Genomic DNA, 25,422 nt, shown 5'->3' on the forward strand with positions numbered 1-25,422 from the left:
GTTGTTTCCACATCATTTCAAAAACATTACGTGGAATAGATGTTGAATTGACGTCTGTTACCAGTGGGAGAAAGTATGTATATGAGAACACCATCCTCATCTTTCCACACAACGTATTAGGATGAAAGTTCATACCAGGACATTAGTTGCAAGAAGTATTTCCACTCAGCTAGTACAATATTTACATCAAGTAACCTAAAGGAGCATAGTGCACCATCATTAAACCTGTCCAACACCCCAGAATATAATATCCTCCCGGCCTTGTCTCATAGCATATGCATTTTAAGAGAAAGGGTTGTAAAGAAAAATATTATATTAAAAAAACTTGTTGAAGATTATCATAGTGGCAGGGATTGAGATCTGGGCCCCTAGAGGAAAAACTCATTTTCTAAATGTCAGCGTCGACATCTGAATAAAAGTGCAGGGCTGAGAGGGTGGAGGAGGGAGGGAAAGGGGGGGGGGGGATAAAGGGGTGAAGTATAAATCTGGTTCCCTATCCACTGCTTCTATGCTTCATCCCTGCTGCTGACAATCTGTCATTTAATCCTCCCTCTATCTCCTTCCCTCCTTCTCTCTGTCTTCTCCCTCACTCACTTCCGCCCTGCTTTCTGTGGATGCAGCAAAAAAGAAAGGTTAGTACTTCTTTCCCGCGGGGTATACTACAAAGTAGAATCAATGAGTTAGCCAGCTAACTTGCCTAAATATTCAGAAAAATACATTTGGGGGGGAAGTATAAGCTTGAAATGGGCATGGTCTAATTGAATACCTACATTTAGCTTTCTAAATTAATCAGACAAACTATAGTTTTTTCTGGTTGTTTTTCAAAGTTAGCTGGCTAACTAATTGAACCTACTTTGTAGTATGTTTGACACCTTTACACCCCTTTCCCCCTTCTCTAACCCTGACGTGGCTGTCACTCTGCAGCACAGCCACCCTCTCCTCGCTCCTCCCCTCCCCTTACTCCACTCTTCTTCTCTATAAAATGTGCTTCTGGGTCAGGCCGCTCTGTTCTGTTCTGACTCAGTGACAGACTGACATGCTCTTTGTTTCTGCTACACTGTCAAGATCACACATCACACCACTATGCCATGTCTTGTGTCTTTGGCTGTTGTGTTGTTGAGTGTTTTTTCACAAGAGACATACAGTACCAGTCAAAAGTTTGGACACACCTACTCATTCAAAGGTTTTTATTTATATTTACTATTTTCTACATTGTAGAATAATAGTGAAGACATTAAAAAAATTAAATAACACATGGAATAATGTAGTAACTAAAAAAGTGTTTAACAAATCAAAATATAGTTTAGATTTTAGATTCTTCAAAATAGCCACCCATTGCCTTGATGACAGCTTTGATGACACTCTTGGCACTCTCTCAACCAGCTTCACCTGGAATGCTTTTCCAACAGTCTTGAATGAGTTCCCACAAATGCTGAGCACTTGTTGGCTGCTTTTCCTTCACTCTGCGGTCCAACTCATCCCAATTGGGTTGAGGTCGGGAGATTGTGGAGGCCAGGTCATCTGATGCAGCACTCCATCGCTCTCCTTCTTTGTCAAATAGCCCTTACACAGCCTGGAGGTGTGTTGGGTCATTGTCCTGTTGAAAAACAAATGATAGTCCCACTAAGCGCAAACCAGATGGGATGGAGTATCGATGCAGAATGCTGTGGTAGCCATGCTGGTTAAGTGTGCCTTGAATTCTAAATAAATCACTGACAGTATCACCAGAAATGCACCCCCACACCATCACACCTCCTCCTCCATGCTTCACGGTGGGAACCACACATGTGGAGATCATCCGTTCACCTACTCTGCTTCTCACAAATACACGGCTGTTGGAACCAAAAATCTCAAATTTGGGCTCATCAGACCAAAGGACAGATTTCCACCGGTCTTATGTCCATTGCTCGTGTTTCTTGACCCAAGCAACTCTCTTCTTATTGGTGTCCTTTAGTAGTGGTTTCTTTGCAGCAATTCAACCATGAATTACTGATTCTCGCAGTCTCCTTTGGATAGTTGATGTTGAGATGTATCTGTCACTTGAACACTGTGAAGCATTTATTGGGGCTGCAATCTGAGGCTGGTAGCTCTAATGAATTTATCCTCTGCAGCAGAGGTAACTTTGGGTCTTCCTTTCCTGTGTCGGTCCTCATGAGAGCCAGTTTCATCATAGTGCTTGATGGTTTTTGCAACTGCACTTGAAGAAACTTTAAAAGTTCTTGAAATGTTCCTGATTAACTGACCTTCATGTCTTAAAGTAATGATGGACTGTCGTTTCTCTTTGCTTACTTGAGCTGTTCTTGCCATAATACGGACTTGGTCTTTTACCAGAAAGGGCTATCTTCTGTATACCACCCCTACCTTGTCACAACACAACTGATTGGCTCAAACACATTAAGAAGGAAAGAAATTCCACAAATTAACTTTTAACAAGGCACACCTGTTGAAATGCATCCCAGGTGATGCCCTCTTGAAGCTGGTTGAGAGAATGCCAAGGGTGTGCAAAGCTGTCATCAAGGCAAAGGGTGGCTACTTTAAAGAATATAAACATATTTCATATGTGTTATTTCATAGTTTTGATGTCTTCCTACAATGTAGAAAGTAATGAAAATGAAGAAAAACCCTGTCACGGGTGTCATTGGAAGTAGACCAAAGTACTGCGTAGTGAGCGTACATTTTATTTTTATTTGAATGTTGCCAACAAAACAATCCGACCGTGACGCTTACAGGACTAAGTGCCACAAACAAAGTTAACTACCCACCCTGAAAGGAGGGAAAAAGGGCAACCTAAGTATGATTCCCAATCAGAGACAACGATAGACAGCTGTCCCTGATTAAGAACCATATCCGGCCAACACATAGAAACACAAATCAGAGAAATAAAGGACATAGAATGCCCACCCAAATCACACCCTGACCAAACCAAAAAGAGACTCTAATAAAAAAGGCTCTCTAAGGTCAGGGCGTGAAAAACCCTTGAATGAGTAGGTGTGTCCAAACTATTGACTAGTACTGTATACATATTAAAGTACAAAAACACAGTCATAGGAAGTAGAAATAAAACATAAAAAACATTCCTTCACAAATAAGTCTCCAATCAATACTTTAAATTGCCTGAACGGCGGCACAACATCAAAATTAAATGTATTTAGAATTTTGTACCAGCAATACGATGCATTAAAACTTAAAGCAGATTCACCTAGCTCAGTGGAGATCCTAGGAACCTCAAGAGTTAACCAATCCTGTTTACGGGTTAGGCAACTCAGGTGTCTATTTTTTATTTATTTAAATGTAACCTTTATTTAACTAGGCAAGCCAGTTAAGAACAAATTCTTATTTACAATGACGGCCTACCCCGGCCAAACCCGGACCACGCTGGGTCAATTGTGCGCCACCCTATGGGACTCCCAATCACGGCCAGATGTGATGCAGCCTGGATTCAAACCAGGGACTGTAGTGACGCCTCTTGCATTGAGATGCAGTGCCTTAGACCACTGTGCCACTTGGGTCTAAACTTCAACAGCAGTTAGATAAGACGGAAATGTATGAAGTAGGGCCTTTACAGTACAGGTCTTTAGTGAAGTCCAACCAACCTTTTCATACAGGGTGCAGTGATGAGTATCAAAACTGTCAGCTGTAACAAAACGAAGGGCACTATGGTAGATGGCACCCAAAGGTTTAAGTATTAGCAGCTGCACTTTGATAAATAATATCACCATAATTAAGAACAGATTAAAAGGTTGACTGAATAATCTGCTTTCTACTGCTTAGAGAAAGGCACGATCTGTTTCTGTAGAAAAAGTCAACTTTAAATGTTAGCTTCTTAACCAGCCTATCTATGTATTTTTAAAATGTAAAATCCAAATCAAGCCAAATGCATAAGTATTTACACTACTGTTCAAAAGTTTGGGGTCACTTAGAAATGTCCTTGTTTTTGAAAGAAAGGCATTTTTTTTTGTCCATTTAAAATAACATCAAATTGATCAGAAATACAGTGTAGACCTTGTTAATGTTGTAAATGACTATTGTAGCTGGAAACCGCCGATTATTTATAGAATATCTACATAGGCGTACAGAGGCCCATTATCAGTAACCATCACTCCTACGTTCCAATGGCACGTTGTGTTAGCTAATCCAAGTTTATCATTTTAAAAGGCTAATTGATCATTAGAAAACCATTTTGCAATTCTGTTAGCACAGCTGAAAACAGTTGTGCTGTTTAACCCCATGAATCACGATGGCCTAGGGGTTAGGTTTAGAGTTAGGAGTTAGGTTTAGGTTTAGAGTTAGGAGTTAGGGTTAGAGCGTTAGGTTTAGGGTTAGGAGTTAGGGTTAGGTTTAGGGTTAGGAGTTAGGGTTAGAGCGTTAGGTTTAGGGTTAGGAGTTAGGGTTAGGTTTAGGGTTAGGAGTTAGGGTTAGGTTTAGGGTTAGGAGTTAGGGTTAGAGCATTAGGTTTAGGGTTAGGAGTTAGGGTTAGGTTTAGGGTTAGGAGTTAGGGTTAGAGCGTTAGGTTTAGGGTTAGGAGTTAGGGTTAGGTTTAGGGTTAGGAGTTAGGGTTAGAGCGTTAGGTTTAGGGTTAGGAGTTAGGGTTAGGTTTAGGGTTAGGAGTTAGGGTTAGAGCGTTAGGTTTAGGGTTAGGAGTTAGGTTTAGGGTTAGGAGTTAGGGTTAGAGCGTTAGCTTTAGGGTTAGGAGTTAGGGTTAGGTTTAGGGTTAGGAGTTAGGGTTAGAGCGTTAGGTTTAGGGTTAGGGTTAGGTTTAGGGTTAGGAGTTAGGGTTAGAGCGTTAGGTTTAGGGTTAGGAGTTAGGGTTAGAGCGTTAGGTTTAGGGTTAGGAGTTAGGGTTAGGTTTAGGGTTAGGTTTAGGGTTAGGAGTTAGGGTTAGAGCGTTAGGTTTAGGGTTAGGAGTTAGGGTTAGGTTTAGGGTTAGGAGTTAGGGTTAGGTTTAGAGTTAGGAGTTAGGGTTAGGTTTAGGGTTAGGAGTTAGGGTTAGAGCGTTAGGTTTAGGGTTAGGAGTTAGGTTTAGGGTTAGGAGTTAGGGTTAGAGCGTTAGCTTTAGGGTTAGGAGTTAGGGTTAGGTTTAGGGTTAGGAGTTAGGGTTAGAGCGTTAGGTTTAGGGTTAGGGTTAGGTTTAGGGTTAGGAGTTAGGGTTAGAGCGTTAGGTTTAGGGTTAGGAGTTAGGGTTAGAGCGTTAGGTTTAGGGTTAGGAGTTAGGGTTAGGTTTAGGGTTAGGTTTAGGGTTAGGAGTTAGGGTTAGAGCGTTAGGTTTAGGGTTAGGAGTTAGGGTTAGGTTTAGGGTTAGGAGTTAGGGTTAGGTTTAGAGTTAGGAGTTAGGGTTAGAGCGTTAGGTTTAGGGTTAGGAGTTAGGGTTAGAGCGTTAGGTTTAGGGTTAGGAGTTAGGGTTAGAGCGTTAGGTTTAGGGTTAGGAGTTAGGGTTAGGTTTAGGGTTAGGAGTTAGGGTTAGAGCGTTAGGTTTAGAGTTAGGAGTTAGGGTTAGAGCGTTAGGTTTAGAGTTAGGGTTAGGTTTAGGGTTAGGAGTTAGGGTTAGGTTTAGGGTTAGGAGTTAGGGTTAGGTTTAGGGTTAGAGCGTTAGGTTTAGGGTTAGGAGTTAGGGTTAGGTTTAGGGTTAGGAGTTAGGGTTAGGTTTAGGGTTAGGAGTTAGGGTTAGAGCGTTAGGTTTAGGGTTAGGAGTTAGGGTTAGGTTTAGGGTTAGGAGTTAGGGTTAGGTTTAGGGTTAGGAGTTAGGGTTAGGGCGTTAGGTTTAGGGTTAGGAGTTAGGGTTAGGTTTAGGGTTAAGAGTTAGGGTTAGAGCGTTAGGTTTAGGGTTAGGAGTTAGAGTTAGAGCGTTAGGTTTAGGGTTAGGAGTTAGGGTTAGGTTTAGGGTTAGGAGTTAGGGTTAGAGCGTTAGGTTTAGAGTTAGGAGTTAGGGTTAGAGCGTTAGGTTTAGAGTTAGGAGTTAGGTTTAGGAGTTAGGTTTAGGGTTAGGAGATAGGGTTAGGTTTAGGGTTAGGAGTTAGGGTTAGCAGTTAGGGTTAGGTTTAGGGTTAGGAGTTAGGGTTAGGAGTTAGGGTTAGGTTTAGGGTTAGGAGTTAGGGTTAGGTTTAGGGTTAGGAGTTAGGGTTAGGTTTAGGGTTAGGAGTTAGGGTTAGGTTTAGGGTTAGGTTTAGGGTTAGGAGTTAGGGTTAGGAGTTAGGGTTAGGTTTAGGGTTAGGTTTAGGGTTAGGTTTAGGGTTAGGAGTTAGGGTTAGGTTTAGGGTTAGATTTAGGGTTAGGAGTTAGGGTTAGGAGTTAGGGTTAGGAGTTAGGGTTAGATTTAGGGTTAGGAGTTAGGGTTAGGAGTTAGGGTTAGGAGTTAGGGTTAGGTTTAGGGTTAGATTTAGGGTTAGGAGTTAGGGTTAGGAGTTAGGGTTAGGAGTTAGGTTTAGGGTTAGGTTTAGGGTTAGGAGTTAGGGTTAGGTTTAGGGTTAGGTTTAGGGTTAGGAGTTAGAGAAAATAAGATTTTGAATGAGAATCAATTGCTTGGTCCCCATAAGGATAGTAAAACAAACATGTGTGTTAGATTTTTTGTCTGCAGCTCTCACGCCTTTCAAATTAAAAGCCAAAGTTGCAGTTAAAATTACATGATGTTCCCTAGGCAATAGTCAGAATAACAAAGTGCCCCTCCCCAGACCTCCTTATGTCATGCCTCCATGCTTTATTATGATCTCCATCTCCATTTGTGTGTCCCAAATAGCCCCCTATTCCCTATATAGTGGACTACTTTTTACCGGAGCCCTATGGGATTTTGTCAAAAGTACTGCACTGCATAGGGAATAGGGTGCTATTTGAGAGTCAGTCTAAGTTTAGGGTTAGTAACGTAACTGTCACCTCCCATAGACAGCTATGCATGGCAGCACTAATAGCTTTCCCTATGAGACAGCCAGCTGAATACATCAGTAGCATCACTCAGCAATGGAGGCTGCTGCACTCAGACACACGTTAGCGCGATTTTAGTGCTACCGAAAGAAATAAACACAGGCTTTAGTGCATAAGTGTGGCAGCAGCTGTAACATGGCAACACTTAAGACCTCAGTTAGCATGCTAGCGCTAGGAGACACGGTGTGGTGCGTTGAGAATGGAGGACATAGGCTCCAACAGATGTGCTCTCTACAACACTCTCACTCGCTCTTCTCTCTATCCCTCGATCATCCCTCTCTCTCTCACCATCCCTTCCGCTCTCCTCCCTTTGTTTTCCGTTGTCTCCCCTCCCTCCATCTCCCTTCCTTCCTCCCTCTCTCCCCTCCCTCCATCTCCCTTCCTTCCTCCCTCTCTCTCCTCCCACACCCTGCCTCCTTCCCTCCCTCCATCTCCCTTCCTTCCTCCCTCTCTCTCTTCCCACACCCTGCCTCCTTCCCCCTCTCCCCTCCCTTCCTCTCCCCATTCCTCCTCTATCTCTCTCTCAATTCAATTCAATTCAATTCAAGGGCTTTATTGGCATGGGAAACATGTGTTAACATTGCCAAAGCAAGTGAGGTAGACAACATACAAAGTGAATATATAAAGTGAAAAACAACAAAAATTAACAGTAAACATTACACATACAGAGGTTTCAAAACAGTAAAGACATTACAAATGTCATATTATATATATATATACAGTGTTTTAACAATGTACAAATGGTTAAAGGACACAAGATAAAATAAATAAGCATAAATATGGGTTGTATTTACAATGGTGTGTGTTCTTCACTGGTTGCCCTTTTCTCGTGGCAACAGGTCACAAATCTTGCTGCTGTGATGGCACACTGTGGAATTTCACCCAGTAGATATGGGAGTTTTTCAAAATTGGATTTGTTTTCGAATTCTCTCTCCCCCTCTTCTCTTTCTTTCTCCACCTCTGTAATTAGCAAGCCTTCCTACTCTGTCACTGCGGCTTATCTGTTAATTGCTCAGCCTGTTTGTTTTCACACGTTCATATGGGGGAAATTAGAGGTTTTAATGAGCGTAAACCCAAAACTGTGTCACCACTTCCCCCCCAGCTGTGTAGACAGTGAAGTGGGTCCTCACCTCGTCAACTGAGGAACACACAGCACGGCAGACACACCGTGTTATTTATCAAGTTATTTAATGGCACCCTATTCACTATATAGTGCACTACTTTTCATCTGAGCGGAAGGCACTAGTCCAAAGTAGTGCACTATAGGGAGTAGCTTGCCCTTTGGGACGTATGGTATGCCTCTGCTTCAGGGAGTTACACACCTCAACAGACACAACATCAGCTTTTAACTCCACTCCAGGCACAGTATCTTCCACATCAATGCAGGAACCAACAGCTATCTCAATGACACAGTCATGATACAACAGTGATGGTTCTGTGACTGGGGTTTCCAGCCAGCTGACCACTACAGTGTGGTTACATTCTAATGCCCATACAATCATACCACCTCCTTCAGCCTACCACCATACATGCCCAATGACATGACTTATTATAAGTAGTATGCTAGTGTTTTTATTGGAGCTCGTCTCATGGTCTCTCCTCCCTGCCTCTCTCCCCAGGAAACGAGCATCTCCCTCGGCCAAGGATGAGCACTCTGCTGGGGTGAAGGACTCTCTGCTGGCCCACTCCTCTGATCCTGTGGAAATGAGACGACTCAACTATCAGACACAAGGTATAGACACACACACACACAAGGTATAGACACACACACACACACACACTCACTAGCACGCACGATTTATAGACACACACACACACACTAGCACGCACGATTTATAGACACACACAAAGTCACAGACCCAGACACACTAGCAGACAAACAACCACTGACACACTTATATTCAGATTTAGCTGTTGTTCATCCATGGCCAAACTATCCACCTCCGTGCCTGCAGACAACCTGGTCTCTATTCACACCACTGCTCACAGTCTCTCACACTCCTATGATATGATACTTTCTGATGAATGTGTAACCACTGTGCTAGGAGAAGCAACAGCCTTCAAGTATAAAACACTTCAGAGTTAAGGCTTCTACTGTATGCAGATGATTCAGATGAATTACATCACTATCAGATGCTGGTTATCCCAAATGAAACATGGTTTTGATGAGTTGAATGTGGATAATAATCCGTCCAGCGTATACTCTGTACTGGATATCATCATCTTGTCTTTGTAATATCGGAGGATTGTTGTGGATTTGAAGGATTGTCACATGGCTTAGTGTACAAGGATCATATGTCTTGCTGTATTAGTAGTACGTGGGTGTCAGTGAAGTTGGAAAGGGAGTGGCTGTAGTTGAGGATGAGGACTGTCTATCGGTCAACAACCCAAAGCTCTGGTCTAGTCGACGAGATGTCCTCTCTCTCTTCACATAGGAATAAGCCTTAAAGGTCTGTTAACATATAACACACCCTGCCCATACTGCTTCTCATCTCACTGTGAAGTAAAGTGAGAGAGGGGGGGGTGGTTGCATGTGAATTGCTACAGTATATTATCCATCTGTTTTCAGTGGCTCATCGGCTCTTCTGGTGGGCCCTAATGGAACTCTATTCCATATGGGTCCTGGTTGAAAGTATTGTACTATTTAGGGAATAGGGTACCGTTTGGGACACATACTCTCTGTCTCTTCTTCTAGTGGACTGCACTGACCCAGCTTGGTAATTAAACACTGTTGAATGCAGCATGGAGAGTCTTGAGCTTTGAACTTAGCAGAGGAATTAAGCCCACAGAATCTCTCTCTAACTCATTCTCTGAACATCAAACTCGTTCTGTCTCACCCTTGGTTTCTGTGCCCTCTTCTCTCTCGCTCCCTCTCTCATCTCTCCTCTCTCTCCTCTCTCTCTCTTCTCAATGTTTTCTCTCTCCTCTCTCTCTTCTCTATCTTTTCTCTCTCTCCTCTATCTTTTCTCTCCCTCTCTCTCTTCTCTGTTTTCTCTCTCCTTTCCTCTCTCTTCTCTGTTTTCTCTTTCCTCTCCTCTCTTCTCTATCGTTTCTCTCTCTCGCTCTCTCTCTCTTTCTTCTCTCTTTTTTTCTCTCTCTTCTCTATCTTCTCTCTCTCTCCATCTTTCTCTCTCTCTCCTTTCTCTCTCTCTCTCCTCTATCTTTTATCTCTCTCCTCTCTCTCCTCGCTCTCTTTATCTTTTTTCTCTCTCCTCACTCTCTCTTCTCTATCTTTTCTCTCTCTCCCCTTTCTATATTTCTCTCTCTCTCCTTTCTCCCTCTCTCTTCTCTATATTTTCTCCCTCTCCTTTCTCTCTCTCTCTTCTCTATATTTTATCTCTCTCCTCTCTCTCCTCTCTCTCCTCTCTCCTCTCTCTTTATCTTGTCTCTCTCTCCTCTCTCTCTCTTCAATATATTCTCTCTCTCCTCTCTCTCTCTCTTCACTATATTTTCTCTCTCTCCTCTCTCTCTCTCTCCTCTATCTTTTTCTCTTTCTCTTCTCTCTCTCTCCTCTCTCTCTCTCGCTAACACACTACTCTTTCTTTATGAGCTCTCTCTCGCCCTCTTTCTCTCCTTCTCTTTATGTGCCTTCTCCCTCTCTCTAACTCTTCATCTCATTCCTATTTTCATCTCTTTCAAACCCTCTCTTCTCTCTCCCCCCTCCACCCCTCCCTCCCTCTCTTCATCACTCTGTGGGTGTTTTCTAGTAGTTTGCTATGAGATCGGCAGCTTGTGAGTCTCTAGCAGTAGGGGGTACATAGCAGATGTTGTTTACACAAATAGAGGCAGGTATGTTGTTGACTAATTTTCCAGCCTCTTACCATTTGTGTCCTTGTGAGCACAATAAAGATGTGTTCTAATAGCTCAGTTCTATACTATTGATGCCTCTGTTGTCTACTTAAGCACTTTACAGAGTAGTAGTAACTATAGTCAAGAATATGCTTTCAAGTATATGTCTCAGACAGTTATGTGTCATGGTAGGCCTGGACACAATATTGTGAAGTGAAATTGAACAATTCAGTTTGGATCCAGGCTACTGTCATGGATGGAGACTGAAACTAAGAGGACTGTTGGAATTCCAGGCTAACAGACTGACTCACTTCAGGTGTACAGACATATACACAGCCAGGCCCTTCTGAAAACCTTGGGTCTCTTTCTCTATCCCTTTTTCTCTTTCTCCTAATCCTTCTTTACCCTCTTCTCTTCTCCCCTCCTCCCCTCCCTTCCCCCTTTAACATGAATGATCCCTCTGGTATTGGTTGTTGAGTACGACACACCGACCTCCCCCATCTTCTCCCCACAGGTTCCAGTGACCCCAGTTGCCCGAACACTCCAAGTTAGTTTCCATTCCTCGTGTGTTTTCTACCTATTTAAACCCATCCCCATCCTCTCTCTCTCTCTCTCTCTCTCTCTCTCTCTCTCTGTCTGTCTCTGTCTCTCACTCTCCCTCTCTCTCTCTCTCTCTCTCTCTCTCTGTCTCGCTCTCTCTCTCTCTCTTACTCACTCTCTCTCTCTCTGTCTCGCTCTCTCACTCTCCCTCTCTCTCTCTCTCTGTCTCACTCTCTCTCTCTCTCTGTCTCGCTCTCTCACTCTCCCTCTCTCTCTGTCTCGCTCTCTCTCTCTCTCTCTCTTACTCACTCTCTCTCTCTCTCTCTGTCTCTCACTCTCTCTCTCTCTCTGTCTCGCTTTCTCTCACTGTCTCTCTGTCTCTCTCTCTCTCTCTCTCTCTCACTCACTCACTCACTCACTCACTCACTCACTCACTCACTCTCTCACTCACTCACTCACTCACTCACTCACTCACTCACACTCTCTCTCTCTCTCTCTCTTTCCATCTCTCTTTCATTCTAATCTCTCTCTTGCTCTCTCATCTCTCTGTCTCCTCTCTCTGTCTCCTCTCTCTCTATCTCTTTCTTTCTCTCTCTCTGTCTTTATCTCTCTGATCACTGAGTCACTCTGCATCAGTTTTCTCAGTAGCACAGTCACAGCTCAGACAACAGTACTGATCAGTTAGTAGTCTATGTAAGGAAAGGCTGTGATAGTGCTGCTTTGGGAGCTGAGATGGAATTCCCCCCTCCCCTCCTCCACCAACACCCCCCTTCATCCTTCCATCCATCTACCTTCTCTATTCATCCTCCTCTCCACTTCTGTTTTTTGTGCGTCACCCACCAAGGCCATCTCATCTCAGCCCCATGCTAGCTGCACCTTGTCTGTGAACATCTGATTGCTCAGTCAGCTGGAACCACCCCGCTTACACTGCACCCATGTCACTTCCTTTCCACAGGCTGGCCTCAGAACTGTCACCTGTCACCACTGGCTTGTATCAATATTGCATGTTATTTTGGAGGATAATCCATTTGTTGTTGCTTTGAGGACAAAACCGAGATGAAAGATTGTTCCTGCATCAATCTTTCCAAGTCCTAAGCTCTTCTGCCACTGAAAGATATGATATATGTGTTCCGTACTTTGAGGTTACAATGTAGCTATAGCTTTATTATGTTCATCACCTGCTAGCAGCTGTATGTGGTATATTTTCTTTCCAGAATGTTATTTCTGAATAAAGTATTTTTTAGGTTTGTGATACTATTACTAATGTACTAAGATGTTGGTCTCATCTATCTATAGCCAGAGATAGTTTTCAGTTACCATTTAATGGAAAATAATGTAATATGACACTCTGAATACCCTCATGACCCCTCCCACTCCCACTTGTGTTGCTGTGGGCTACAGCCAACCAATCAGCATGCTCATTCACTCACTCCCTTCACAGGAGTAACCCACAGCATGGTGTTACAGAGCTCTAGAGATATCACCTGTCTGTTGCTCTCTCTCGTCACTCTCTCTTTCTCTCACTCTTATCTCTCTTCACTCTCTCTTTCTCTCTGTGTCTTCTCTCCGCAACCACACACTTCTTTCCATTTCACCACTTTCAATGAGCTCTGTGCTTTGTCATCACAAATGCATCAGTTATCTGGTTGCGTATTTCACATTCCGTGTGTGTGTATGCCTGTTGTGTGAATGTGTGTGTGCAGGTGTATGCGGGTGGTGCATGCATGTGTGTGTACGTGCATATATTACACCGTGTTGTATATTTCACTCATAGCTGAAGGAAAGTTGTATTCACTGCAATAGCTTGGTAACCCTGTTCCTCTCTCTTTCAGGGATGAGGGAGCACCCTCTCATCTCCACCACTGATCTTGCTAACCACATCGAGCGTCTCAAGGCCAACGACGGACTCCGCTTCTCACAGGAGTATGAGGTAACTACTCCTGCTCTGCTTTGCCCTGCTGACCACCACTGGCTGTCTACAATCCAGTTCCTTAATCTATAGTCTCTATAGCCTCCAAATATATTGTCTCTTTAGTATCTAGATCTATAGTCTCTAGATCTATAGTCTCTAGATATATAGTCTTTATAATATCTAGATCTATAGTCTCTAGATCTATAGTCTTTGTCTTTATAGTATCTAGATCTATAGTCCCTAGATCTATAGTATCTAGATAAATAGTCTTTATAGAATCTTGTTCTATAGCCTCTATATCTATAGTACATAGCCTCTATATGTATATAGTCTCTATATCTATAGTCTCTATAGCAACTAAATCTATATTCTCTCAAACTGTAATCTCTATAGTATCTAGATCTATAGTCTCTATAATATCTAGATCTACATTGAGTGCACAAAATAATAAGAACACCTTCCTAATATTGAGTTGAAGCAGCATTGCAGTTCTTGACACAAACCAGTGCGCCTGGCACCTACTACCATACCCCGTTCAAAGGCACTTCAATATTTTGTCTTGCCCATTCACCCTCTGAATGGCAAACACACCATCCATGTCTCAATTTTCTCAAGGCTTTCAAATCCTTCTTTAATCTGTCTCCTCCCCTTCATCTACACTGATTTGAAGTGGATTTAACCAGTGACATCAATAAGGGATCATATATTTCAGCTGGATTCAGCTGGTCAGTCTATGTCATGGAAAGATCATGGGTGCACGTTTTAGTTTTTGCCCTAGTTCTACACAGCTGATTCAAATAATCAACTAATCAGCAATCTTTTATCATTTGAATCAGCTGTGTGGTGTCAGGGCAAAAACCAAATGTGCAAGGGGTCCAAGGTCAGAGTTTGGAATGCACTGCTCTATAGTCTCTAGATCTATAGATCTACAGACTAACTCTCTCTCTCAACAGACTAACTCAACACTTTGATTCTGGCTCCCCTCACTGCCCTGCAACCGCTGACTGTCTTTATCACTACAACCTTAGATATAAGGGAATACCTAGTCAGTACAACTGAATGCATTCAAATGAAATGTGTCTTCTGATTTTAACCCAACACCTCTGAATCAGAGCTGTGCGGGGGGCTGCCTTAATCAATATCCACGTCTTCAGCGCCCAGGGACAGTTTGTTAACTGCCTTGCTCAGGGGCAGAACGGAATATTTTTACATTGTCAGCTCAGGGATTCGATCCAGCAACCTTTCGGTGACTGGCCCAACACTCCTACCCGTTAGGCTACCTGCCACCCTATATATGATATACCAATGATCCCTTATCTACCTCTTCAACATACCAGCTTCTGAACATGGCAAGTGTAAAGAATGATTGAGTAAACATTGGGGGTTGATTGTCCAGGGAGTTTCTAATAGTTTGTAATAGGCCAACCATTCCTCACCCCACCTTGACTTAAATAACCACTATTATGAGTCCAGGTAATTCTGCATAATTATTTTGTTTCTGCATCCAGCTGCACTTTGCTACTTGTACATTTCTCTCTGTGTAAGTTCAGGGCTGCTTCAGAACCATTCTCTCCCTCTCTCTGTTTCCCCCCTCCCTTCCAATAATATTATTCCAGTGCATTTACCTACAGTAAAAGCCAGTGAGGGATTATGCCTTGTTGTCCTACAAAGGAAGGAGATTTGCATTTAAAGTGGTGAATTTCCAGCCGGATAAAGCAGGACAGATGGGACCACTGTTTACCGAGGAGGGAGTGCATATTAATTATAAAACAGCATCTAGGGCTGCTTCCCAAATGGCACCCTATTCCCTATGGGCCCTGGACAAAAGTAGTGCACAATAAAGGGATTAGGGTGCCGTTTGGGACGCATCCTAGTCCCTAGATAAACTTTTCTGTGTTTACCTGCTTCCAGTCAGTGTGTTATTCAGTATAGTAATGTGTTGGGAGTGAAACAGTACAGCTGTCATGTTAGCTTATTCTCCACTCAGAGAGTGACGAAAGCATTGAGACAGGAACGAGGTGAAATTGTCTGATGAAGTGGGTGGAAGCAGGGTTCAAACTTCACACTAACTATTAGATACACACACTACACACTACACACTACATACACATGCGCACACACACACTACAGACTACCTCAGTGCTGTTCATTGTGAGAAGATCAAAGAGGATGCAGCTGGATGGAACAGCTTAAATGCATTTAGTTTATCTCGTTGTTCTGACACACAACCCCCCCCCCCCCCCACACACACACACACACACACACACCAATACAAGTTACTCAGCCACCCCACCTCTACATGGAGATATTTCCACATAGTGTCAGGGCAGCAGGCCTTGAAATGAAACCATTATAATGGCTCTATTGAAATGAGAGGAGCCTAGCCAGGGATTCAGCCAGCTTGTTAGATCTGACTCTGTGTCCCAAATGTGACCCTATTCACTAAATAGTGCACTTCTTTTGACCAGGGCCCCACAAGGGCCCCTTGCGAGGACTTCTGGTCCCCACACGGATAGTAAAGCCAAAAAAATCACACACACACACACACACACACACACACCACACACACACACACACACGCACACACTAGTATAAGTACAATCCTAATACAGTCATCACCACTCAAAGTGTAGTAGTCCTCAGGGTGTACTGTGAGTGTCTTTAATTGATTATAAATACTGTTTGACAGTTATAGTGGTCAGGGATAGTTGGAATAGAAGCACAGGCTGTCAACTGTTGTCTTTTAAAGGTGAATAGAGCAATTGGGTTAATATGTTAATAACTAATGAAAATTCTGAGTTAAAATTCTCTCTTGTTTATATGTGCAACACACGCATGCACGCACAAACACACACACACGCATGCAGAAACACACACACACACTTTACTCATAATTTCCTACGATTAGTGATTCATGATCACTGCCAGCTACTGAGTGGTGAGTGCTGCCTAGAGCCAGGCCAAGATTCTCATTAGGGAATCTTTCATTCTCCCCTCCTGTGCTGTATTCAGACAGGTGAAAACACTGACAGTTGTTAGTTGATTGGCCATGCTGTCCAACTCCAACGTTTCCTCAGCTAGTAGTGGGGACGGATGCCTTCTACTGACACACAGGAAGGAAGCAACACCATATGTTCCGGGAGCACCGAATTAGCCAGATATGACAAATTTAGGATTGGGACTTTGCAAACAATTTATCTGAGCACTTGGCTGGTAATGTATGCTGAGGAGTGACAACAGGTATTAATCAGGCTTTTCACTAGAATCCCTTTCTAATGTGCCTCGCTAGATTAGGATATCACCAGAATCCCTTTCTAATGTGCCTCACTATATTAGGATATCACCAGAATCCCTTTCTAATGTGCCTCGCTAGATTAGGATATCACCAGAATCCTTTTCTAATGTGCCTCACTAGATTAGGATATCACCAGAATCCCTTTCTAATGTGCCTCACTATATTAGGATATCACCAGAATCCCTTTCTAATGTGCCTCGCTAGATTAGGATATCACCAGAATCCCTTTCTAATGTGCCTCACTAGATTAGGATATCACCAGAATCCCTTTCTAATGTGCCTCACTAGATTAGGATATCATCGGCAGAAGAATGGACATTCTTCTTCGTTCCATGTACCTGTTTTCCCCCGGTGGATTCTCTAGACAGGACCCATGAATTACAACAAGCACACCACACACATGCGCACACACACCAGTGTTTCCCTTGTATGCGTTTAGCAGCTGCGCACCACTGCTGCAAAATCGTGGCCGCCATTGCATTTTTTTTTTTATAATGTAGATGTATAGATGTATGCACGAGGAAGGAAGACGCCCCCCCCCCCCCCCCCCCCCCCCACCCACACACACACATAAACAACATCACATCCAGTCTCCCAGAGAGGGAATCAGAGACTTATTGTGGAGACGGCAGGCAGGTGCATCTTTCTCAGGTTGCGTTCCAAATGGTACCCTATCACTATTCAATGCACTACTCTTGGGCCCTGGTCTAAAGTAGTGCACTAAATAGGGAATAGGGTGCAGTTTGGGATGCACATTCTGATGTGTGTATGAGAAATACAGCAAACAATGTATTTCAGACACTCTGCCAGACAAACTGTCAGCCATCATTGATTCACACATTCATCCCACTACCATTACACGCACACCCACAAACACACACGCACGCGCGCGCGCACACACACACACACACACACACACACACACACACACACACACACACACACACACATACAATCACCCAACTACCCTGGAACAGATGGACTGAGGGCTGAGTCACACTGACAGGGGGGGGGGGGGGGGGGTTGTGTGTCTGTGTGTCTTTGTTTGTGTGTAAGCATGGGTGGTGTGTTTGGGCATGTTTGCGCTGAAATAGCTAATTATGATTTTTTTTATATGCAGCACCAGTCAAAAGTTTAATAATTCAAGGGGTTTTATTTATTTTTACTATTTTATACATTGTAAAATAATAGTGAAGGCGTCAAACTATGAAATAACACATATCACATATCAACACAAATCATGTTGTAAACAAAAACGTGTTAAACAAATACAAATATATTTTAGATTCTTCAAAGTAGGCTCCCTTTGCCTTGATGACAGCTTTGCACACTCCTTGGCATTCTCTCAACCAACTTCACTTGGAATGCTTTTCCAACAGTCTTGAAGGAGTTCCCACATATGCTGACCACTTGTTGGCTGCTTTTCCTTCACTCTGCAGTCCAACTCATCCCAAACCATATCAATTGGTTTGAGATCGTTTGATTGTGGAGGCCAGGTCATCTGATGCCGCACTCCATCACTCTCCTTCTTGGTCAAATAGCCCTTACACAGCCTGGAGGTGTGTTGTGTCATTGTTCTGTTGAAAAGCAAATGATAGTCCCCCTAAACGCAAACCAGATGGGATGGCATATCACTGCAGAATGCTTTGGAAGCCATGCTGGTTAAGTGTGCCTTGAATTTAAATCAAATCAAATCAAAGGTTATTTGTCACCTGCGCCGAATACAACAGGTGTAGTAGAGCTTACAGTGAAATGCTTACTTACAAGTTCTTAACCAACAATGCAGTTTTAAGAAAATATATAAAAAAAGGTAAGAGATAAGAATAACAAATGAATAAAGAGCAGCAGTAAATAACAATAGCGGGGCTATACACAGCGGGGTACAGGTACAGAGTCAATGTGCGGGGGAACTGATGTCGAGGTAATTGAGGTAATATGTACATGTAGGTAGAGTTATTAAAGTGACTATCCATAGATAATAACAGAGAGTAGCAGCAGCGTTCCATTCTAAATAAATCACAGACGGTGTCACCAGCAAAGCACACCCACACCATCACACCTCCTCCTCCATGCTTCACGGTGGGAACCACACATGCGGAGATCATCCGTTCACCTACTCTGAATCTCACAAAGACACGGCTGTTGAATTTTTTTTTTTTTACCCATCAGACCCAAGGACAGATTTCCACCAGTCTAATGTCCATTGTTTCTTGGCCCAAGCAAGTCTCTTCTTATTATTGGTGTCCTTTAGTAGTGGTTTCTTTGCAGCAATTCAACCATGAAGGCCTGGTTCTTGAAGGCTTGAGTCTCCTCTCAACAGTTGATGTTGAGATGTGTCTGTTACTTGAACTCTGTGAAGCATTTATTTGGGTATTTGAGGCTGGTAACTCTAATTTATTTATTTATTTATTTTATTTCACCTTTATTTAACCAGGTAGGCAAGTTGAGAACAAGTTCTCATTTACAATTGCGACCTGGCCAAGATAAAGCAAAGCAGTTCGACACATACAACGACACAGAGTTACACATGGAGTAAAACAAACATACAGTCAATAATACAGTATAAACAAGTCTATATACGATGTGAGCAAATGAGGTGAGATAAGGGAGGTAAAGGCAAAAAAAGGCCATGGTGGCAAAGTAAATACAATATAGCAAGTAAAACACTGGAATGGTAGATTTGCAATGGAAAAATGTGCAAAGTAGAAATAAAAAATAATGGGGTGCAAAGGGGCAAAATGAATAAATAAATTAAATACAGTAGGGAAAGAGGTAGTTGTTTGGGCTAAATTATAGGTGGGCTATGTACAGGTGCAGTAATCTGTGAGCTGCTCTGACAGTTGGTGCTTAAAGCTAGTGAGGGAGATAAGTGTTTCCAGTTTTAGAGATATTTGTAGTTCGTTCCAGTCATTGGCAGCAGAGAACTGGAAGGAGAGGCGGCCAAAGAAAGAATTGGTTTTGGGGGTGACTAGAGAGATATACCTGCTGGAGCGTGTGCTACAGGTGGGAGATGCTATGGTGACCAGCGAGCTGAGATAAGGGGGGACTTTACCTAGAAGGGTTTGTAGATGACATGGAGCCAGTGGGTTTGGCAACGAGTATGAAGCGAGGGCCAGCCAACGTGAGCGTACAGGTCGCAATGGTGGGTAGTATATGGGGCTTTGGTGACAAAACCGATTGCACTGTGATAGACTGCATCCAATTTGTTGAGTAGGGTATTGGAGGCTATTTTGTAAATGACATCGCCAAAGTCGAGGATTGGTAGGATGGTCAGTTTTACAAGGGTATGTTTGGCAGCATGAGTGAAGGATGCTTTGTTGCGAAATAGGAAGCCAATTCTAGATTTAACTTTGGATTGGAGATGTTTGATATGGGTCTGGAAGGAGAGTTTACAGTCTAACCAGACACCTAAGTATTTGTAGTTGTCCACATATTCTAAGTCAGAGCCGTCCAGAGTAGTGATGTTGGACAGGCGGGCAGGTGCAGGTAGCGATCGGTTGAAGAGCATGCATTTAGTTTTACTTGTATTTAAGAGCAATTGGAGGCCACGGAAGGAGAGTTGTATGGCATTGAAGCTTGCCTGGAGGGTAGTTAACACAGTGTCCAAAGAAGGGCCAGAAGTATACAGAATGGTGTCGTCTGCGTAGAGGTGGATCAGAGACTCACCAGTAGCAAGAGCGACCTCATTGATGTATACAGAGAAGAGAGTCGGTCCAAGAATTGAACCCTGTGGCACCCCCATAGAGACTGCCAGAGGTCCGGACAGCAGACCCTCCGATTTGACACACTGAACTCTATCAGAGAAGTAGTTGGTGAACCAGGCGAGGCAATCATTTGAGAAACCAAGGCTGTCGAGGCTGCCAATGAGGATGTGGTGATTGACAGAGTCAAAAGCCTTGGCCAGATCAATGAATACGGCTGCACAGTAATGTTTCTTATCGATGGCGGTTAAGATATCATTTATGACCTTGAGCGTGGCTGAGGTGCACCCATGACCAGCTCTGAAACCAGATTGCATAGCAGAGAAGGTATGGTGAGATTCGAAATGGTCGGTAATCTGTTTGTTGACTTGGCTTTCGAAGACCTTAGAAAGGCATGGTAGGATAGATATAGGTCTGTAGCAGTTTGGGTCAAGAGTGCCCCCCCCCCTTTGAAGAGGGGGATGACCGCAGCTGCTTTCCAATCTTTGGGAATCTCAGAAAGAGAGGTTGAACAGGCTAGTAATAGGGGTGGCAACAATTTCGGCAGATAATTTTAGAAAGAAAGGGTCCAGATTGTCTAGCCCGGCTGATTTGTAGGGGTCCAGGTTGTCAATGGTGTCAATTGTCAATAATGAAATTGTCAATGGTGTATTGGAGGCGAAGTCAGGTGCAGGAGAGCAGAGTATAATGAACAGGCACACTTTTATTATAGTTCCAAAAACGAGAGCACTACATAAATCAAACACGCTCAAAAAACGGAACATAAAAGTAAAGCACGTAAACTAACACCACATCACATGAAACAATTACACAAAACATGATGGGGAAACAGAGGGTTAAATACAAGTAGATTGATTGAGGAAATGAAAACTAGGTGTGTATGGAAACAAGACAAGACAAATGGATATATGAAAAATGGAGTGGTGATGGCTAGTTAGCCGGTGGCGTTGATTGCCGAACGTCGGCTGAACAAGGAGAGGAGCCGACTTCGGTGGAAGTCGTGACAGAATTTTCCGGATTGACTTACCTTCGTGTCTTAAAGTTATGATGGACTGTCATTTTTCTTTACGTATTTGAGCTGTTCTTACGATAATAAGGTTTTGGTATTTTACCAAATAGAGCTATTGTCTGTAAACCACCCCTACCTTGTCACAACACAGCTTATTGGCTCAAATGCATTAAGAAGGAAAGAAATTCCACAAATTAACTTTTAATAAGGCACACCTGTTAATTGAAATGCATTCCAGGTGGCTACCTCATGAAGCTGGTTGAGAGAATGCCAAGAGTTTGCAAAGCTGTCATCAAGGCATATGGTGGCTACTTTGAAGAATCTAAAATATTCCATATATTTTGATTTGTTTAACATTTTTGTGGTTACTACCTGATTCCATATGTGTTATTTCATAGTTTTGATATATTCACTATTATTCTACAATGTAGAAAATAGTACAAATACAGAAAAACCCTTGAATTAGTAGGTGTGTCCCAACTTTTGACTGGTACTGTATATATTTGGTATTTTATTAGGATCCCCATTAGCTGTTGCAAAAGCATCACCTACTCTTCCTGGGGTCCACAGAATAGTACACCTTTCTACCTGACCAAATGCTAACTGAAGCATTAACTCAGAATATTGTAATATGTTAAGCTTTACAAAAAAAAGCTTTATACATAGTGTATGCCACAAATGGCACCCTATTCTTTATATAGTGCACTACTTTTGACCAGGGCCTACATTGCACTGTATAGAGAGTAATGGAGAGACATTTGGGACTTCACCACAGTCAGTTACTGTATGAAGTGTATAGACAGGATTTGATATCAGCTGCAATACAGGAGCTTTTCTAGAAGCATCACACACACACACACACACACACACACACACACACACACACCACACACACACGCACAGCTAGTCAAAAAAACAAGGCTGAGGGCTCTTCAAATGTGTCAGAATGCAAAGTCAATTTTCCTTGCCTATGTAAATTCAGCTGCCTGCGCCAAATGTTAGCATGGTATCTCTGTCTCACAGAGGTACACATGGTGGCAGCCCTCTGGGCTTTTGTTTTTCTGTCTGACTGTTCTGTGGGTACCTGTTTTGTTTCTGGGAGAAATGGAATGCGGCAGTGTCGGCGATAGAGTGTGATTGCAGTGACATGCACAGTAACTGATATTCACGTCAGCGGGGTGCATTAGCAGTAATGTGTGTGATTTGTCAGAGTGACGCAGTGAAGGCTTTACCTAACAGGCTGTTAAATAAGATGTGCGCTCAACCTCTCTCACCATTGTCATTGTTATCAGCAAGCAGACTGGGTCCAACATGCCTTCCCAGCAAGTCAGTCAACCAGTCAGCCAGTCAGTCAGGAGGAAGCCACCAGAATGTACAGCCTTTTTTCGGTTTCTGTGTGTGAGAGAGAAAGAGGGGGAGAGAGAGAAAGAGGGTGTGAGAGAGAGGCAGAGAGAAAGAGGGAATGAGAGAAAGGGGTAGAGAGAGAGAGGCAATACAGTGAATGGGTCGGGCAGAGAAGGAGAAAGAGAGAGAGAGAGAGAGCGAGAGAGAGAGAGAGAGAGAGAGAGAGAGAGAGAGAGGCTAGACAGTGAAGGGGTTGAGGAGAGAGAGAGAAAGGCTAGACAGTGAAGGGTTGGAGAGAGAGAAAGAGAGGCTAGACAGTGAAGGGGTTGGGGAGAGAGGGATAGGCTAGACTGTGAAGGGGTTGAGGAGAGAGAGAGAGAGGCTAGACAGTGAAGGGGTTGGGGAGAGAGGGAGAGGCTAGACAGTGGAGGGGCCGGGGAGAGAGAGAGAGAGAGAGAGAGAGAGAGGCTAGACAGTGAAGGAGTTGGGGGGAGAGAGAGACAGAGCGAAAGAGGCTAGACAGTGAAGGGGTTGGGGAGATAGAGAGAGGCTAGACAGTAGAGAGACAGAGAGAGAGAGAGAGAGAGAGAGAGAGAGCGAGAGAGAAAGAGAGAGAGAGAGAGAGAGAGAAAGAGAGACACGGTAAAGGGGTCAGGGAGAGAGAAACAGGCTAGACGGTAAAGGGGTCAGGGAGAGAGGAACAGGCTAGACGGTAAAGGGGTCAGGGAGAGAGAAACAGGCTAGACGGTAAAGGGGTCAGGGAGAGAGAAACAGGCTAGACGGTAAAGGGGTCAAGGAGAGAGAAACAGGCTAGACGGTAAAGGGGTCAGGGAGAGAGAAACAGGCTAGACGGTAAAGGGGTCAGGGAGAGAGAAACAGGCTAGACGGTAAAGGGGTCAAGGAGAGAGAAACAGGTTAGACGGTAAAGGGGTCAGGGAGAGAGAAACAGGCTAGACGGTAAAGGGGTCAGGGAGAGAGAAACAGGCTAGACAGTAAAGGGGTCAAGGAGAGAGAAACAGGCTAGACGGTAAAGGGGTCAAGGAGAGCGAAACAGGCTAGACGGTAAAGGGGTCAGGGAGAGAGAAACAGGCTAGACAGTAAAGGGGTCAAGGAGAGAGAAACAGGCTAGACGGTAAAGGTGTCAGGGAGAGAGAAACAGGCTAGACGGTAAAGGGGTCAGGGAGAGAGAAACAGGCTAGACGGTAAAGGGGTCAAGGAGAGAGAAACAGGCTAGACGGTAAAGGGGTCAGGGAGAGAGAAACAGGCTAGACGGTAAAGGGGTCAGGGAGAGAGAAACAGGCTAGACAGTAAAGGGGTCAAGGAGAGAGAAACAGGCTAGACGGTAAAGGGGTCAAGGAGAGAGAAACAGGCTAGACGGTAAAAGGGTCAAGGAGAGAGAAACAGGCTAGACGGTAAAGGGGTCAAGGAGAGAGAAACAGGCTAGACGGTAAAGGGGTCAAGGAGAGAGAAACAGGCTAGACGGTAAAGGGGTCAGGGAGAGAGAAACAGGCTAGACGGTAAAGGGGTCAGGGAGAGAGAAACAGGCTAGACGGTAAAGGGGTCAGGGAGAGAGAAACAGGCTAGACGGTAAAGGGGTCAGGGAGAGAGAAACAGGCTAGACAGTAAAGGGGTCAGGGAGAGAGGAACAGGCTAGACAGTAAAGGGGTCAAGGAGAGAGAAACAGGCTAGACGGTAAAGGGGTCAGGGAGAGAGAAACAGGCTAGATGGTAAAGGGGTCAGGGAGAGAGAAACAGGCTAGACGGTAAAGGGGTCAAGGAGAGAGGAACAGGCTAGACGGTAAAGGGGTCAGGGAGAGAGAAACAGGCTAGACGGTAAAGGGGTCAAGGAGAGAGAAACAGGCTAGACGGTAAAGGGGTCAGGGAGAGAGAAACAGGCTAGACGGTAAAGGGGTCAAGGAGAGAGAAACAGGCTAGACGGTAAAGGGGTCAGGGAGAGAGAAACAGGCTAGACGGTAAAGGGGTCAGGGAGAGAGGAACAGGCTAGACGGTAAAGGGGTCAAGGAGAGAGAAACAGGCTAGACGGTAAAGGGGTCAGGGAGAGAGAAACAGGCTAGACGGTAAAGGGGTCAAGGAGAGAGAAACAGGCTAGACGGTAAAGGGGTCAGGGAGAGAGAAACAGGCTAGACGGTAAAGGGATCAAGGAGAGAGAAACAGGCTAGACGGTAAAGGGGTCAGGGAGAGAGAAACAGGCTAGACGGTAAAGGGGTCAAGGAGAGAGAAACAGGCTAGACGGTAAAGGGGTCAGGGAGAGAGAAACAGGCTAGACGGTAAAGGGGTCAGGGAGAGAGGAACAGGCTAGACGGTAAAGGGGTCAGGGAGAGAGAAACAGGCTAGACGGTAAAGGGGTCAGGGTGAGAGAAACAGGCTAGACGGTAAAGGGGTCAGGGAGAGAGAAACAGGCTAGACGGTAAAGGGGTCAGGGAGAGAGGAACAGGCTAGACGGTAAAGGGGTCAGGGAGAGAGAAACAGGCTAGACGGTAAAGGGGTCAGGGAGAGAGGAACAGGCTAGACGGTAAAGGGGTCAAGGAGAGAGAAACAGGCTAGACGGTAAAGGGGTCAGGGAGAGAGAAACAGGCTAGACGGTAAAGGGGTCAGGGAGAGAGAAACAGGCTAGACGGTAAAGGGGTCAGGGAGAGAGAAACAGGCTAGACGGTAAAGGGGTCAGGGAGAGAGAAATAGGCTAGACGGTAAAGGGGTCAGGGAGAGAGAAACAGGCTAGACGGTAAAGGGGTCAGGGAGAGAGAAACAGGCTAGACGGTAAAGGGGTCAGGGAGAGAGAAACAGGCTAGACGGTAAAGGGGTCAGGGAGAGAGAAACAGGCTAGACGGTAAAGGGGTCAAGGAGAGAGAAACAGGCTAGACGGTAAAGGGGTCAGGGAGAGAGAAACAGAAAGAGTATGG

General features: G+C 44.2%; 1 protein-coding gene across 21 annotated transcripts in view; it reads left to right on the forward strand.

Annotated features, from left to right (window-relative positions):
• Window positions 1–25,422, forward strand: part of ptprfa (protein tyrosine phosphatase receptor type Fa) — a 399,275-nt gene that overhangs the window by 356,810 nt on the left and 17,043 nt on the right. For 13 of the 21 annotated variants that reach the window (XM_036978457.1, XM_036978456.1, XM_036978463.1 and 10 more), the window contains 4 exons: window positions 621–632; window positions 8,532–8,644; window positions 11,216–11,248; window positions 13,074–13,171. In XM_036978457.1, coding sequence (XP_036834352.1) covers window positions 621–632; window positions 8,532–8,644; window positions 11,216–11,248; window positions 13,074–13,171 — 256 coding nt within the window. The remainder of the gene's footprint in view (window positions 1–620; window positions 633–8,531; window positions 8,645–11,215; window positions 11,249–13,073; window positions 13,172–25,422) is intronic. The other 8 variants (XM_036978466.1, XM_036978468.1, XM_036978469.1 and 5 more) reach the window with 3 other exon arrangements.

Source organism: Oncorhynchus mykiss, chromosome 5 (genome assembly GCF_013265735.2).
Source record: "Oncorhynchus mykiss isolate Arlee chromosome 5, USDA_OmykA_1.1, whole genome shotgun sequence".
Classification (NCBI taxonomy): domain Eukaryota; kingdom Metazoa; phylum Chordata; class Actinopteri; order Salmoniformes; family Salmonidae; genus Oncorhynchus; species Oncorhynchus mykiss.